The sequence below is a fragment of the Microcaecilia unicolor genome, chromosome 7, assembly GCF_901765095.1.
Source record: "Microcaecilia unicolor chromosome 7, aMicUni1.1, whole genome shotgun sequence".
NCBI lineage: Eukaryota > Metazoa > Chordata > Amphibia > Gymnophiona > Siphonopidae > Microcaecilia > Microcaecilia unicolor.
In genome coordinates this window covers 276279246-276294478 of record NC_044037.1, presented here as the reverse complement: position 1 = coordinate 276294478, position 15233 = coordinate 276279246, and the positions used below count along the sequence as shown (strand labels likewise).

At 43.0% G+C, this 15233-nt stretch overlaps 1 protein-coding gene across 3 annotated transcripts in view; it reads right to left on the bottom strand.

The window, feature by feature from the left end:
- STEAP3 (STEAP3 metalloreductase) overlaps positions 1–15233 on the bottom strand; it is a 130656-nt gene that overhangs the window by 81859 nt on the left and 33564 nt on the right. For all 3 annotated transcript variants that reach the window (XM_030209365.1, XM_030209363.1, XM_030209364.1), the window contains exons 2-4: positions 14405–14895; positions 13556–14083; positions 527–691 (exon numbers count right to left, since the gene is read on the bottom strand). In XM_030209365.1, the coding sequence (XP_030065225.1) occupies positions 527–691; positions 13556–14083; positions 14405–14887 (1176 nt within the window). In that variant the 5' untranslated portion in view covers positions 14888–14895. The remainder of the gene's footprint in view (positions 1–526; positions 692–13555; positions 14084–14404; positions 14896–15233) is intronic.

Here is a 15233-nt window from a genome sequence, read left to right as displayed (position 1 = left end):
GGTAATTTTATAAATCACTTTTGTAGATAAAGACGCTGACTTACACAGATAAATGGACTCTTACAAAATCTCAAATGGCGTAAAAAATGCGCTGACACTGTGCATTTTATGCCAGTAGGCATGCACTGGGGCGGAGTTTATGCAGAGCATGGGTGGTGTTCCCAAGTGCACACACAGTTTAAAAAAAATGGTAATCTATGTATGGACTTGCAAAGTGCAGGTGCAGACATTTACACCAGCCCGAGAAGAGATGATATCTGTGCTTGCATAGTCAGCACGTTTTTCTGCCACTTATACTACTATTTTATGAAGAACACATAGGCAACTATATGTTTTTATAAAATAGTGCCTACTTGACTTCTTAAACCAGGCACTTGTTATAAAATCACTCTCAAAAAGTACATGAGTGCCCCTTACTGAAGTGCATCCCTTAATGATGGAGATACATACAAACAGGTATCCAGCATGTTTTACAAACATTAATGTTCCTGCAATATACAACCGACGCTCTTGAGAAATTCCATACCTGGATGAAACTGAACTCCCTCCAGTTAAGTGCGTTCCCAATGGAAGGCAGTGAAGTTACAGCCAGAAGGGACAGAAGGCCAAGAGCGATGATTCCGAAAGACACATAAACCTCCATCCTCCAGACCTCTTCGTCTACCCAAGCATTGTCTTTACCAGCAGTAATCTGTTAAATATAAAGAGAGAAGCCCAGACTGCAACCATGATAATGTTACTCCACTTGTACTGTGCACAAAGAACATTCAGTTCACTCAAATGTTTTTCTGCAATTTGAACACCCCACCAGGGGCGGCACTTAATTTAGGGGATCTTTTGCTTCCAAGCTGCAGCCCGGAGCTAAAACATTTGTGCTATGTTAGCTGCTACCAAGTGTTTCTAGCGGCAAGGTCCATCAATAATTCAGCTGGTCTTCAAGAGTATGGATTCTACTTGTGATTTTGTGAAACTTATCATATAAATGGCTAAACACAAGGCCAGCCTGGGAAAAAAAAAGCCAGCAAGCATGAACAGAAATCACCTTTCATTGCAAGCTGCACACTATCAATTCTATTTCAAAGATGAAATAATATTGGGGTCCTTTTACTAAAGTACGCTAACAGATTTAGAGTGTGCTAAATAAGACGCCCATAGGAATATAGGCGTCTTATTTAGTGCACCTTAGTAAAAGGACCCCACAATGAGGCATGTCTTCAATCTACTCAATGAATATAAAGCAACAGATTAGTGGAAGGAAAGATTACATTTGGGGGTATCTTTAGACTGGAGAATGGAGATCGAACTTAAAGCTGAGCTGGGGGTCCCACATACTACTTCTTACTGTTCAAACCCACAAAGGAGCACTTTGTTACAATTTATTGGTAATATTTTGTTTTTCTCACCTCTGATGATTTTGGCCAATAGCCATTAACCTGCCATATTGCCTTGCCCAGACATTTCTTCAACTTCAGCAGCCAGCTCAGAGGTGCTTTATTTAGGCAGAGGAATGCCTCCAGACTGTTTTGCAAAAGGAAGCAAAGAGGAGCTCAACAGTACCTAACAGAAAATTGGTTTACCGTTCAAGTGCACTGAAGAATCAAGAGACTAAGGAGCTCATTTTCAAAAGGGAAAAACATCTAAAAAGTGGCATAAAGCAGCATTTGGACGTTTTTCTCACCAAAACCTCCAAATCGGTATTTTCAAATCCATTTTGCAGACGTTTATCTAATGCATCCAAATCTCAAAGGGGTGTGTCAGGGGCGTATTAAGGGTACGATCTGGGCGTTCCTAAGACTTGGACGTTTTTGAGCCATAATGGAACAAAACAATAACTTCCAGGACTAAAACTACGAAGTTTGGGTCTAGACCCATTTTAATAAGAACTAAGCCACAAATGACCATTAGAGGAATAAAGGAATGACCCCCTTCCACCCCCTCAAAGATGTGAAACAGTGCATACCAGCCTAGATGTTATGGCCAGTCCTATTAGAGCAGCAAGCAGGTCCCTGGATTTGCCTAGTGGTTGGTACAGTGCATTGTAGACAAGGGAACCCAGGCCCATAATCCACTCTGTTACACCTGTGGTGGAATGTGTCAGTCCCCAAACCCCACCAATAACCTACTGTACCCACATATAGGTGACACTTGCAGCCATAAGGGCTATTGTAGTGGTGTATAATTGGGTACAGTAAGTTTTTGGTGGGTTTTGGAGGGCTCACTATACAATATAAGGAGGCAAGAGTGAGATGTGTACCTGGGAGCTTTTAAGTGAAGTCCACTTCAGTGCCCATAGGGTGCCCCACTACTCTGCTGGGATGTCTGTGTGGTCAGTCTACTAAGAATGCTGGCTCCTCCTACATCTCAGTGGCTTGGTTTTGTGTGTTTTTTACTTGGACTTTTTCCCCCCCAAAAATAGACCAAAGAGATAAACGGACAGAGCACAAACACATCTAAAAAATGGCCATTTTCTTAAAAAAAAAAAAAAAAAAAGAAGACATTTTGCTGTCTTGAAAATGGCTGTATTCCCCACTTGAATTCTGGATGTTTTGTGCAAAAACATTCAAAGTTGGACGTACCCGTCATAACAAAAATGCCCCTCCGAGTGATTTTTTCATGTACTTTGTACAAAATGGCCGTTTCATTCTGCGCATTTGATCCCTGCCCTTCCACTCAGTAGGTGCTTATGAAATTGCTCTGGGGTATATATGGATGTATAAAAATAAGCGCTGTTTTTTTTCCTAAGATACACGTGGAGGGGAATAATCGAACGGCGCCGGCGAAATACATGGCCAGTGATGTATTTTGGCGGTGCCGCAAACAGCTGGCCAGACCCGTATTTTCGCCATCTCAAACCCTGGCCACATTCAAGGCATTTGGCCGTGGGAGGAGCCAGCATTTTTAGTGCACTGGCCCCCCTGACATGCCATGACACCAACCGGGCTCCCTAGGGGTCACTGCGGTGGACTTCAGAAAAGCTCCCACGTGCATACAGTAGCTCCCTTACTTTGGGAGCTGAGCCCCCCCCCCAAAAAAAAGCCCACTACCCACAAATGTACTGCACCCACTAAAACTGCTCCAGGGACCTGCATACAGCCTCTAGGACTTATTGCTGCTGTATAACTTTGGCACAGCAGTTCACACCTGAAGACTAATCTCTCTGAAAAAATCCTTTCTTGAAATAACCACATTTACTCACAGTTAACTGCAGATCAGAGGTTGTGCCCCACTGGCAAAGAGTCCCCTGGTACTAAGATTAGCAGTAGGTCAGAGCTGGCACAATGGTGTACAATGCCCTCTTTCAGCAACATTCAAGGTAAGAACTACGTTCTCTAACGTGGGTAACACAGGAAAGGGATCTAAAACTGTCTTACAAAAATGGCCACTACCGCATGGACTACAACAGGAAACAAAACGGGGCACACTCTGACCCAGTAAGCAGGGGGAAAAGCAGAGTCTACCAACTACCAATACCTATACCCACCACAATGCATTGCTGATGTGACTCTGCAGTGCAAATAACAGAAAAGGTGCCACACTCACCCCAGAGCCACATCACAAGCAGGCAAAGGCTGTTGGAGGACAGAACACAATCTGCTGTCATGGAGGTGGGTACGGCATTTGAGGCTGGCATAGAGGCTGGCAAGAAAGTATTTGTAACCTGTTTTTTATGCTGGGAGGGGGTTGGTGACCACTGGGGGAGTACGGGGGGGGGGGTCATCCCCGATTCCTTCCGGTGGTCAGTTCAGCCACCCTTTTGAAGCTTGGACCTGAAAAAAAAGGGACCAAGTAAAAGCAGCCAAATGCTCTTCATCGCCGGGTTTTTTTTCCATTATAGGCAAAAGCCGACCATTCCGTAACCCCGCCCATGTCCCGCCTTCGCGTCACTGCCAACATGCCCCCTTGAACTTTCACCGGCTCTGCGACGGGAAACCGGCGATGGTGTCAAAATTGCGGCTTTCGATTATACCGATTTGGCCGCTTTTGCGAGATCGCCGGCCATCTCCCGATTTGTGTTGGAAGATGGCCGGCGATCACTTTCGAAAATGAGCTGGATAGGCATTCCACAGTGCAGAGAATGGGTGGAACAGGGGTGGGATAGACAAACACTTAACTTTGTATAATTTTATAACGGAACACAGTACTTTATACAGCAGGTAAAACATATGCACCTATCTGCCAATGTGTCTGTTATAAAATTACCCCTCAAATGTTCTACATTTTAAAAGAACCCCCCCACAAAAAAACATTTACTACTCACGGTACACAGAGTAGATTTTGTGTAGTTTCCCTGCAGAGTTATGAGAGGCGCTATTGATTCCTATATTCTCATTCATGTCAGGAACTGCTGTGTTATGGAGCTCAACATGATGACCTGACGCTCATGGACATAGAAAACTGTTAACCTCTAGCTGAATACTGATTATCAATGCTCATCACACAGCTATGCCAACAAGTGCACCGTGGACTCTTGGGAACAGCTGTCTACAGCCATCCGCGACCTCTACTTGAACCGTTGTACCACTGTGACCTAATGCTACTGCTCCCTGTATAGCCAACAACTCATTTACATACATGAGATCTGTATTAATGTACAGACAACAGATCCCAGAGCTGGTGCTGGAACACTAACCAGTCTTGTATTTTCTCATCATCACTAAAGAAAAAAAAATGGCTGTGAAAATATATAACAGTGCAGATCACAAAATTTTCCATTTCATATTTCTACCCCTACTTGTCAATCAAGGCAGGAAGGCCTAGAGATCTCCTCACCTCTACATGATGGCTATTGGCCTGAGATCTGTTTGCCTTTCCTTCAAAATGAAAAGATAGAAAACAAAAAAAATCACTTTTTTCTCTCCCCCCTCCTCCACAGTCATAGTAACATAGTAAGTGACGGCAGAAAAAGACCTGTACGATCCATCCAATCTGCCCAACAAGATAAACTCATACGTGCTACTTTATATGTATACCTGACCTTGATTTGTATCTGCCATTTTCAGGGCACAGACCGTAGAAGTCTGCCCAGCACTAGCCCCACCTCCCAACCAGTAGCCCCGCCTCCTAACCACCGGTGCTGCCACCCAATCTCTGCTAAGCTTCTGAGGATCCATTTCTTCTGAACAGGATTCCTTTATGTTTATCCCATGCTTTTTTGAATTCCATTACCATTTTCATCTCCACCACCTCCCTCGGGAGGGCATTCCAAGTATCCACCACTCTCTCCGTGGAAAAAATACTTCCTGACATTTTTCTTGAGTCTGCCCCTCTTCAATCTCGTTTCATGTCCTCTAGTTCTACCGCCTTCCCGTCTCCAGAAAAGGTTTGTTTGCGGATTAATACCTTTCAAATATTTGAACGTCTGTATCATATCACCCCTGTTTCTCCTTTCCTCCAGGGTATACATGTTCAGGTCAGCAAGTCTCTCCTCATACGTCTTGTAACGCAAATTCCATACCATTTTTGTAGCTTTTCTTTGCACCACTTCAATTCTTTTTACATCCTTAGCAAGATACAGCCTTCAAAACTGAACACAATACTCCAGGTGGCGCCTCACCAACGACTTATATAGGGGCATCAACACCTCCTTTTTTCTGCTGGTCACACCTCTCTCTATACAGCCTAGCAACCTTCTGGCTATGGCCACCGCCTTGTCACACTGTTTCGTCGCCTTCAGATCCTCAGATACTATCACCCCAAGATCCCTCTCCCTGTCTGTACATATCAGACTCTCACCGCCTAACACATACGTCTCCTGTGGATTTCTACTCCCCAAGTGCATCACTTTGCATTGAATTTTAATTGCCAAACATTAGACCATTCTTCTAGCTTCTGCAGATCCTTTTTCATGTTTTCCACTCCCTCCGGGGGGTGTCCACTCTGTTACAAATCTTGGTATCATCCGCAAAAAGGCAAACTTTACCCTCTAACCCTTTGGCAATGTCACTCACAAATATATTGAACAGAATCGGCCCCAGCACTGATCCCTGAGGCACTCCACTACTGACCTTTCCCTCATTGGAGTGAATTTCGTTAACCACCACCCTCTGGTGTCTGTCCGTCAACCAGTTCCTAATCCAGTTCACCACGTCGAGTCCTATCTTCAGCCTGTCAAGTTTATTCAAGAGCCTCCTCTGGGGAACCGTGTCGAAAGCTTTGCTGAAGTCTAAAGTAGATTACATCTATAGCATGTCCTTGATTCAGTTCTCCGGTCATCCAGTCAAAGAATTCAATGAGATTCGTTTGGCATGATTTACCTTTGGTAAAACCATGTTGTCTCGGATCTTGCAACTTATTGGCTTCCATGAAATTTACTATCCTTTCCTTCAGCATCGCTTTCATTACTTTACCAATAACTGAAGTGAGGCTTACCGGCCTGTAGTTTCCAATCAATGCTGGTAGTGTCTATACCTGCCATATTTTTTTCCTCTATTTCTATCCAGCACATTTTCAGTATCCTCCAACCTCTCTTCCTATTCTTGTTGCTTAGCTAAAAGGAGCTCTTATTCTATAACGGAAAAGGAAGGTCTTTGGCTAGAGTCTGGGAAATCCCTCTATGACTGACTTACCAGAGAAGAAACACATTCACCTGTTACTCCCACCCTCTAAAAATCCTCTCTCCCAGTCCCTAAGCACCACTCCTAACTCTTCCTGTGCAGTCCTTTCACTCCTCCTCCACAAGCTTGCTCTGCTGTCTTGTTTCCTTTACGCTGCCACTGAAGGAAGACCCCCTGGCCCTGACGCTGCTGCTTCCAAGGTCTCCGTTACCTCTCCCTCTCAGAAGCCAAAGATGCGCCTTCTCCCCCTAATTCTATAAACTTGCACTCACAATTTTACACTCGGTGGACAAAGTTACACGTGCAAGATAGTGAGTTATATAAGTAATGTACTGCCTTTTAGTAGCTAATTATTAAGGGCCTCTTTGCCAAACCGTGCTACTGATTCCTGCGCAGCAATGCCAAGAAAACCCACTGAAAGTGAATGGGCTTTGTCGGCATTACCATGCCAGGAATTGCCAGTGCGGTTTGGTAAAAGAAGCCCCAAATGACCAAATCTAGGCTATAATTAATGTTAATTGGCACAAATTAGCCCTTAGATGGGATTTTACAAACTGTGCATAAAAAAAATCCATTGCACAAAACAAAGGGGGACATGGACCGGGGTGGGGGGGGGGTGGGGGGGGGAGGCTTAGTATTCCATAACCCACACATAAGTGCTATCAGTTACACACCTGAGTTAAGAGCGAGTGTTGACACCACACCTTGAGCTAGCGTAAGTGCTCACACCTAAAGTTAGATGCATAACTTAGAATTACATGCAAAACTGCTGATATAGAATTCACGCTTAGCATGTATTGTCTCAGTGCCTAACTTTAAGTGACCTTTTGAGAATTACCCCCTCTGTCTTTTAACCTTATGTGGGCAGAGGAAGTGGCCTCCCTTTCTTGGTCCCTAGTGCAGTACAGAACACTCATCAAAAATCAGAGAAGTAAACTTGTGATCACATTTAAATTCAATCCTCTAATTATATATATATATTTGTAGCATTTGTATCCCACATTTTCCCCACACACAAGGAGGCTCAATGTGGCTTACAAGTCAATAAGAAATAGGGACAGGTAAGGGAGGGGGTACATGTGTAAAATTAGGTACAAAATAATAAGGAATAAAATGGTCCTTTGAGGCAATATAATGTAGAGTCTATTGAGTAGAATCAGTAGGGTAGGCCGTACAAAACAGATAGGTCTTTAAAGAGCGCCTAAAGTCTTGACGATCATGCAGCGTTTTCACACAGTTCGGTAATGCATTCCACATCTGCGTTCCTAAGTAGGAGAAATTAGACGCGTAGGTGGTTTTGTATTTGTGTGTCTATATATATATATCTATATATATCTATATATATATATATATAATTAAACCTGAAGAACAAAGAAGTGATAAAAATTTATTGTAAACGTTAGCGACGCCCATAGGAATGCATTGGTGTCTCTAATGTTTAGCGCACTCACAATTTTAGCGTGTGCCAAAAACGTGAACGTGCCTTAGTAAAAGACCCTCAGAGTCTCTCTCAACTGGACCAAAAGTGAGTATAGGGGGCATTGCTGTTATACAGCTGCAGCCCCGTGGCTCCCTAAACAATGATCTATCCCTGGGAACGTTTCGAGGAACGATTCATAGAAAGAGTTAGTTACGTGGAACCCTAGAGAGAGCAAAGTGAAAAAAAATGAGCATAGAAAAACAGTCTGCTGCTGAATTCCTGATCTTTAAAATAAACAAAGTCACAGTTTTTGCTCGTCGCAGGCCACTGGAGCAAAAACATTGTCAAGTCACATTACTGATGTCTTCAACCCTTCCTCTTATCCTTATCAGATAACACGGTTTAGTACGCTTTTGATCAGTACAGTTCTCATGGGCCAATGCTGAAAACTTAACACCGGTGCTAGAATTTTAGTATCAGGTCAGAAATAAGACTAGACAATTCCACAGATTACTTTACAAACACTTAATGCAATCTTCCCAGTTTCCAGAATTATAATTTGGCAGCACTAGTGAGAGGATGGGGAGGGGGTGGGGGTGGATAACATATTGGTTAACAGGTATATGTCTGAATTACATGCCTGCTTGCGTCAGAGTATAAAAGGCGCCTTTTTTGACAATATTGCCTCTATCTCCTGCCTACCACTGATGCCCTGAAATCTTCAGAGAGTAATAGTAACGTTGAAACCATTGCAGGGTTTCAAGAATTAGATAGTGTTGCAGATAACAAGCTGTTGGCAAACACTACGTGTGTCTTAAGATCAAAATCAAGGGCAATACACTGCTGATTTTTATGGCAAGGTAGGAGCACCTGGGTCATTGGACATTTGATGAATAATGGAAAGTTGATTCTGTTTAAATGCCCGGTGCAAAGGATTTGCTTTCCGCCAATTAATTTTTGCTGGATGCAAAACAGAAACATAACAGAAAGCTCTATCCCCTATAAAGATTTGGAGGGGGAAGTGGACATAAAATTATGGTGCAATCGTGTGTTGATGGAAGGGAAGATGGTGTCTAGCTTCTATAAAAGACTGAGAAGTACAAATCTGAAGGCAAACAGATATTAAACTACAAAACAGAGCTTGATTGGAAATGTTTGTGGCAAAGTATGACTAGATTCACATTATCCAGTAGTCTTATGCAATCTCTTTATTTTATAGCACACTGAGGTCTTTGGACTCCGTGGAGATAGCAGAGAGGTCTGTCATCGACATTGGCATTGTGTAAGGTGTTCGGCTACCCTCTCATAGGCTTTATGAATATCTGATGCTCTGACCATTCTGGATAGATGTTTGGTCGCAAGTCCAAGATATATTGAGGCATATTTTCAAAGCATTTAGACTTACAAAATTACATAGGGGGGTCTTTTACAAAGGTGTGCTAGTGTTTTTAGCGCATGCTAAACGCTAGAGACACCCATATATTGGTGTCTATGGGTGTCTCTAGCATTTAGCACATGATTAATTTTAGCACGCACTAAAAATGCTAGCACACCTTTGTAAAAGGACCCCATAGTAACCTATGGAACTTAAGTCTAAGTGCTTTGAAAATGAGCCCCCTTATCTCTTAAAACAGATTTATCATTTGTCATATTTTTGCATTCATTGCATCCCAATATTATATGCGACCGTCTCTGGGAAAAGGTGACTAAAGTAGCAGATCCAAGATGTTGAGAATTGCCGATATTTCATGTCACAGGTCATAAGCAGTCTGAAAACGTTCCGTGTTTGAACTTCTGTAACTTATTTTTATTTTTTCATATAAAAGGATGGGGTTTGGACTGTTGTATGACAAATTGTTTGCTCTGACAAAATTCATTAAAACCTCATTTTTTTTTTTGTTTCTGGTGACTTTAGCCACCTTTCCCCAGAGATAGTCACATATTATAAATAAATTAAAAAACCAAAACAAAACATTTTTAAATGCCTATAAATGAATGTCAAAAGTTTTAGGGCCTTGTTTACTAAGGTGCGTTAGTGTTTTTCGCGCCTAAAAGATAATACAAGGCAATAAAACAGATATCTCAGAGATCTAGTGGGATAACTAATGGGAGTTCTATACTGGAGTACAAATTCCATCAACATGACAGGGCAGATCAAATTAGTGGAGAGGTGGCACTGCATGTGGACAATTGCATAGAGAATGAAACAGAATAAAAATTCTATAGGAAACAAACTGCACTGAGGAATATTTATGAATAGAAATTCCAAGGGTGACAGAGAAAGTACAGTAATGGGGGTATAGTACTACGCACCCGGCTAGGATGAGGAAGACTGTAGAGAATGCCACAGAAATTAGGATGATCATAAAATCGGCAGTACATAGTAACATAGTAGATGACGGCAGAAAAAGACCTGCACGGTCCATCCAGTCTGCCCAACAAGATAACTCATATTTGCTGCTTTTTGTGTTTACCCTACTTTGATTTGTACCTGTGCTCTTCAGGGCACAGACCGTATGAGTCTGCCCAGCACTATCCCCGCCTCCCAACCACCAGCCCCTCCTCCCAACCACCGGCTCTGGCACAGACCGTATAAGTCTGCCCAGCACTATCCTCACCTCCCAACCACCAGCCCTGCCTCCCAACCACTGGCTCTGGCACAGACCGTATAAGTCTGCCCAGCACTATCCCCACCTCCCAACCACCAGCCCCGCCTCCCACCACCGGCTCTGGCACAGACCGTATAAGTCTGCCCAGCACTATCCCCACCTCCCAACCACCAGCCCCGCCTCCCGATCTTGACTAAGCTCCTGAGGATCCATTCCTTCGGCATAGGATTCCTTTATGCTTATCCCATTACCTAATATATATTTGGTAAATATCACATGACATTGTAGGGAGGTATAGATCCGAGATGCCATAAATGATTACTTCATGCAGCAACCAGTCATGGACCAAACAATAGCGGGAACTAATTTGGATCTCATTCTCAGTAGAATGTAGGAGGCAGAACTTCATTTGAATACTGGGCTGTGTCTTTTCCATGGTCTTTCTCCCATGCCAAATTTGGTCCCATTCCATTAGATTTTCTAAGAGTTATTTTGCTCTCTCTCTCCCCCCCACAGATTGGCAGACATTGTCAACCCCTTATGTTTTATTTTTGTCTTAATATACCTTGGACTGGAAAGAATAAATGCCTAAGAAAAGAGGAAGAATTAGGAAAAAGCTAAAAGAAGTGGCTGTCAAAGTCATAAATTTGGAAGCCCAGATTAAAAACATATTCCATGCATCAACAAGTGGGGATAGCATGCAGATCATTACTCATGAAATTCTTTTCAATCACTCTGCCTACGTATGGCCACATGTATTTGTATCTCTGTTGCCTCAGCATGGATTTAGCAAAGCAAAGAATTTCCATACCCATTTGTTAAATTATTTTTGAAGGTGTTAAACACGTGGATAAAGGTGAGGTGGTTGATATACCATATTGAATATTCAGAAGGCACTTAAAGTCTCTGATGAAAGACTCCTCAAAAAATTAAAAAGCCCTGGCAGAGGAGGAAGTGTGTCTTATCATGGAATGATAAGGAGTCAGAAAGACCAAAGGGTAATTTTTCTGAATGTAAAAAAAAATAAAAGTCAATGGTGGAATGACCCAAGGGTCTGTATTGAGATTTGAACTGTATAACATATTTATTAATGACCTGGAAAAAAGAAATGAGCGAGGTGATCAAATTTGCAGATGAAACAAAAATATTCAAAGTTTTTAAAACAGCAGAAGACTGTGAAGAACTGCTGAAAGATTTTGTAAGACTTGGGAGACTAAATACATATTTTATTGAAATGTCCAGAGTGGAGAAGTGGAAAGTGATGAACATAGGGAAAAAAATAATCCCAACTACAGATGCATAATGCTGCATTTTGCGTTAGGAGTTACCACACAAGAAAAATAAAAATCTTGGAGTCACCATGGATAAGGCATTTTTAGACCGGCATGAGGTGGCTTCCAAAAAAGCAAATAGGATGTTAGGATTATTCAAAAAGTAATGAAAAACAAAACTGAGAATCCTGTACGTGGTTCTAGTTATCCCATCTAAAAAGCAAAAAGGTTCAGAGAAAGGCAACAAAAGTGATAAAGGAAATGGAACACCTTCCTTATGAAGAAAAGCAAAGTAGGCTAGGGTTTTCAACGTGGAAGAGAGACAACAGAGAAGACATCTTAAACGTTTATAAAATCATGAGTGGGATGGAACCAGTGGTGTGCTGGAGCAGGCTCTCACAGGCTCGCAAGAGCCGGTTGTTAAGTTTTTAAGAATTTTGGGAGCCGGTTGTTAAAGTAGGGCCCTCCATGGCTACTTTAGTAACTGACTCCCAAAATGTGGGCTTGGGCTCCCTGCTGAATTATCTTTTACTTTGCTGGTGGGGATGCTGAGCCCTGCCAGCCAAGTAAATAGACTACTGCTGCTCCTCGCTCCTTGTTTCCAGCTCTGGGCAGCAGGCTGGGACTTCTCAAGCATGTGAGAGAAGTTCCAGCATGCTGCTCAGAGCAAGACGTTGCGAGTGGTGGCAGTCCATTTATTGGCTGCCAGCAAAGGTATACCTAGTGTGCCTACACGAAGGGAGGGAGGAGAGAGAGGCAAGTGTTTCTCTCCCCCCCCCCCCCCCCCCCCGGCCACCCCTGGCCCTTCCAACTGCAGAGCTGTCTATGTCCGGAGAAAGAGCCTGTTGTTAAAAATTTACCAGCACACCCCTGGATTGAACGGTTAAATAGAAAGGTTAAACAGTTGTCCCCTAACACTAAAGCAAGGACATGCCAAGAAACTAATAGCCAGCCAACTGAAAACAAATCATAGCAAGTTTCTTTTTTTTTAGTGAAGCACAAAACTAAGCTGTGGAATCTGTAGCCAGCAGATGTGGTCAAAAGCAAATAAAATAACAGGGTTCAAAAGAGGTTTAGACAAATTGGTGGAGGAAAAGCCCATAGAAAATTATTAGCCAGGTAGAAAGGAAGACTTAGGGGCATGAGAAGGCAATGGGTGGGGTTCCCACATACATACCTAACTTACAGAATACTGTAAGTTAGTCATCTCCTTGACGCATTTAGGCATCTGCTCTTACACTAATGGAAGAGTAGCCTAATGGTTAGCACAACAGGGTACGAACCAGGGGAACCGGCTCCTTGTGACCCTGGACAAGTCAATTAACCCATCGCTCCAGGTACAAAGCTTAGATTGTGAGCCTACTAGGGACAGAGAAATTACCTGTATGTAATATGTAAACCACTTTCGTTGTACCATGGAAAGGCAGTGTAACAAATGCATTACCCTTATCCTTACCCTCTATGGCTGGCTTAACTACAGGTATTTAAATGTTAAGTGCATCAATATTGGGTTATACTAATATTCTGTAATGGAATCTGGGCACCCAGATGTTGCTATAGACTCATCATGTGTCCTAGAGGCACCCAGTTACAGAATTGCATCCTTTTTATGCTTAACGAAATACACTAAGAAGTCCTAGAGTTATGTCAGAACCCTGGAACAAAGCATTATGCAAACAATAATACTATAAACAACAGTACCTGTTTGAATGCATCATTAAGTAGCAAATAGCGACTTGATCGGCGCATGGGCAAACACAAGCTATACACAGCATGCATGGCAGCACAGAAGAAGCTGACAAGCCCAATCTGTTTCCTGTGCTGTAGCCACTGATCCAGCCAATCTGGAAACCGTCTATATTTTGTGCCGTAGTATAGCTGGAAAAAGGCCGCCAGAACACCAGGCAGGTAGACCAAAGACAGCATGACGTACGCCACACAGGGCAGCGTGACATTCACAAGCTCAATTGGGATTTTGTAGAACTTGTTCTTGTGCTCCATCAGGAAGGGGTGCAGGACTGATCGGATGAAATTGTAGATGTAGAAGCAGATGAACAGGCTCAGGGCCAGCAGGAAGGGGATTCTCCAGAACGGGAGGAGCCGCAGGGGAACGTTCTCTATCTCACGGGCGGCACACAATGAGCCCATGTCCACAGGAACAAACCCCATGGTGCGAGCGATCGCTCCAACTGCAGCCTTCGCTTCCTGTTTATCACAGGAAATTAACACCTGCAATGGAACAAAAATCCCCAAATAAATATTCATGTTAGAGAACAAAGCTTAGACCAGACCTAGACCAAGATGGTATCTCCTTTCCAAAATTTTGGCAATAGTGCAGCAGTCATGTTATATAACATTCCTAATTCACACCATTGCTACGTTATCTCTCAGATATGTGGGGACTGGATGGCTCATGGGAGTCAACATCACATTACAGGTCTTCTATAGCTTAGAATGCAGACACATAGCTTCAAAATCCAAGTGTATTATGGTTTGATTGATCAGTTCCAAGTGTTATATTCTTTGCATATTAGAAATAATCATCTTTACCTGCTTATTTCCATCTCTTGGGCCACACTGCAATGTCCATGCAGATATGACATTAAATCCTTTTACAATGGTGCATTGTGGAAAGAGAGAAGCCAAGTACTCTGCATTAGATTCTTTGTGATGGTTGATCTCAGTATTGTTGCTGACATCCACTAGTATCTTCCCAACCAGAAGATCTGTCAGCTCGCAGAGTGTAGTGTAGTGATCCCGGAACACTGCTACAAAGATAACTTCTGCCTTCTTTACTGCATCCGATTGGGGCATGACTTCAGCTGAAGAGGGAAAGAGGTTCATGCTACGCTTTGGGTTGCGACTTCCAACGATGACTTTGAAACCTGAGTCCACGAGACGCGTGGCCAATGAACGGGCAAAGTCTCCGCTTCCCAGTATTCCAATAGCAGTCCCAACTGATGCAGGGGAGCTAAGGTCCCCATCTGCATTCTGGCAGGTCAAAAGTGGTTTTGCCATGTCTCCACTCAGCATCTTTCCAGCTGCAAGAAAGGACAAGAGGGATTTTCAGTCATGTAGCCTAATGTACTACTGAATCTGAATGCCGCCTATGGAAAGTTTAGTGCTCATCCGATGATACACCTGTGAAGGTTCAGAGCATGATAGATCAGATATATTGATAATGTGAAACTCTTTCTGTACCTTACCCCCCACCCCCCACCCTCCACGCCACCATTTTGCTCTATCCCCAGGTAAATTCTAATGGAAAAATACTGAGCTGAAGGCTGAAATTTGTCAGTTCAAAGTCTAGGTCTTCAGCATCATTGTGACAGCGTTTTTAGCTTTTATCTTTTCTAACTATAACCTGTAAAGGCTGGTA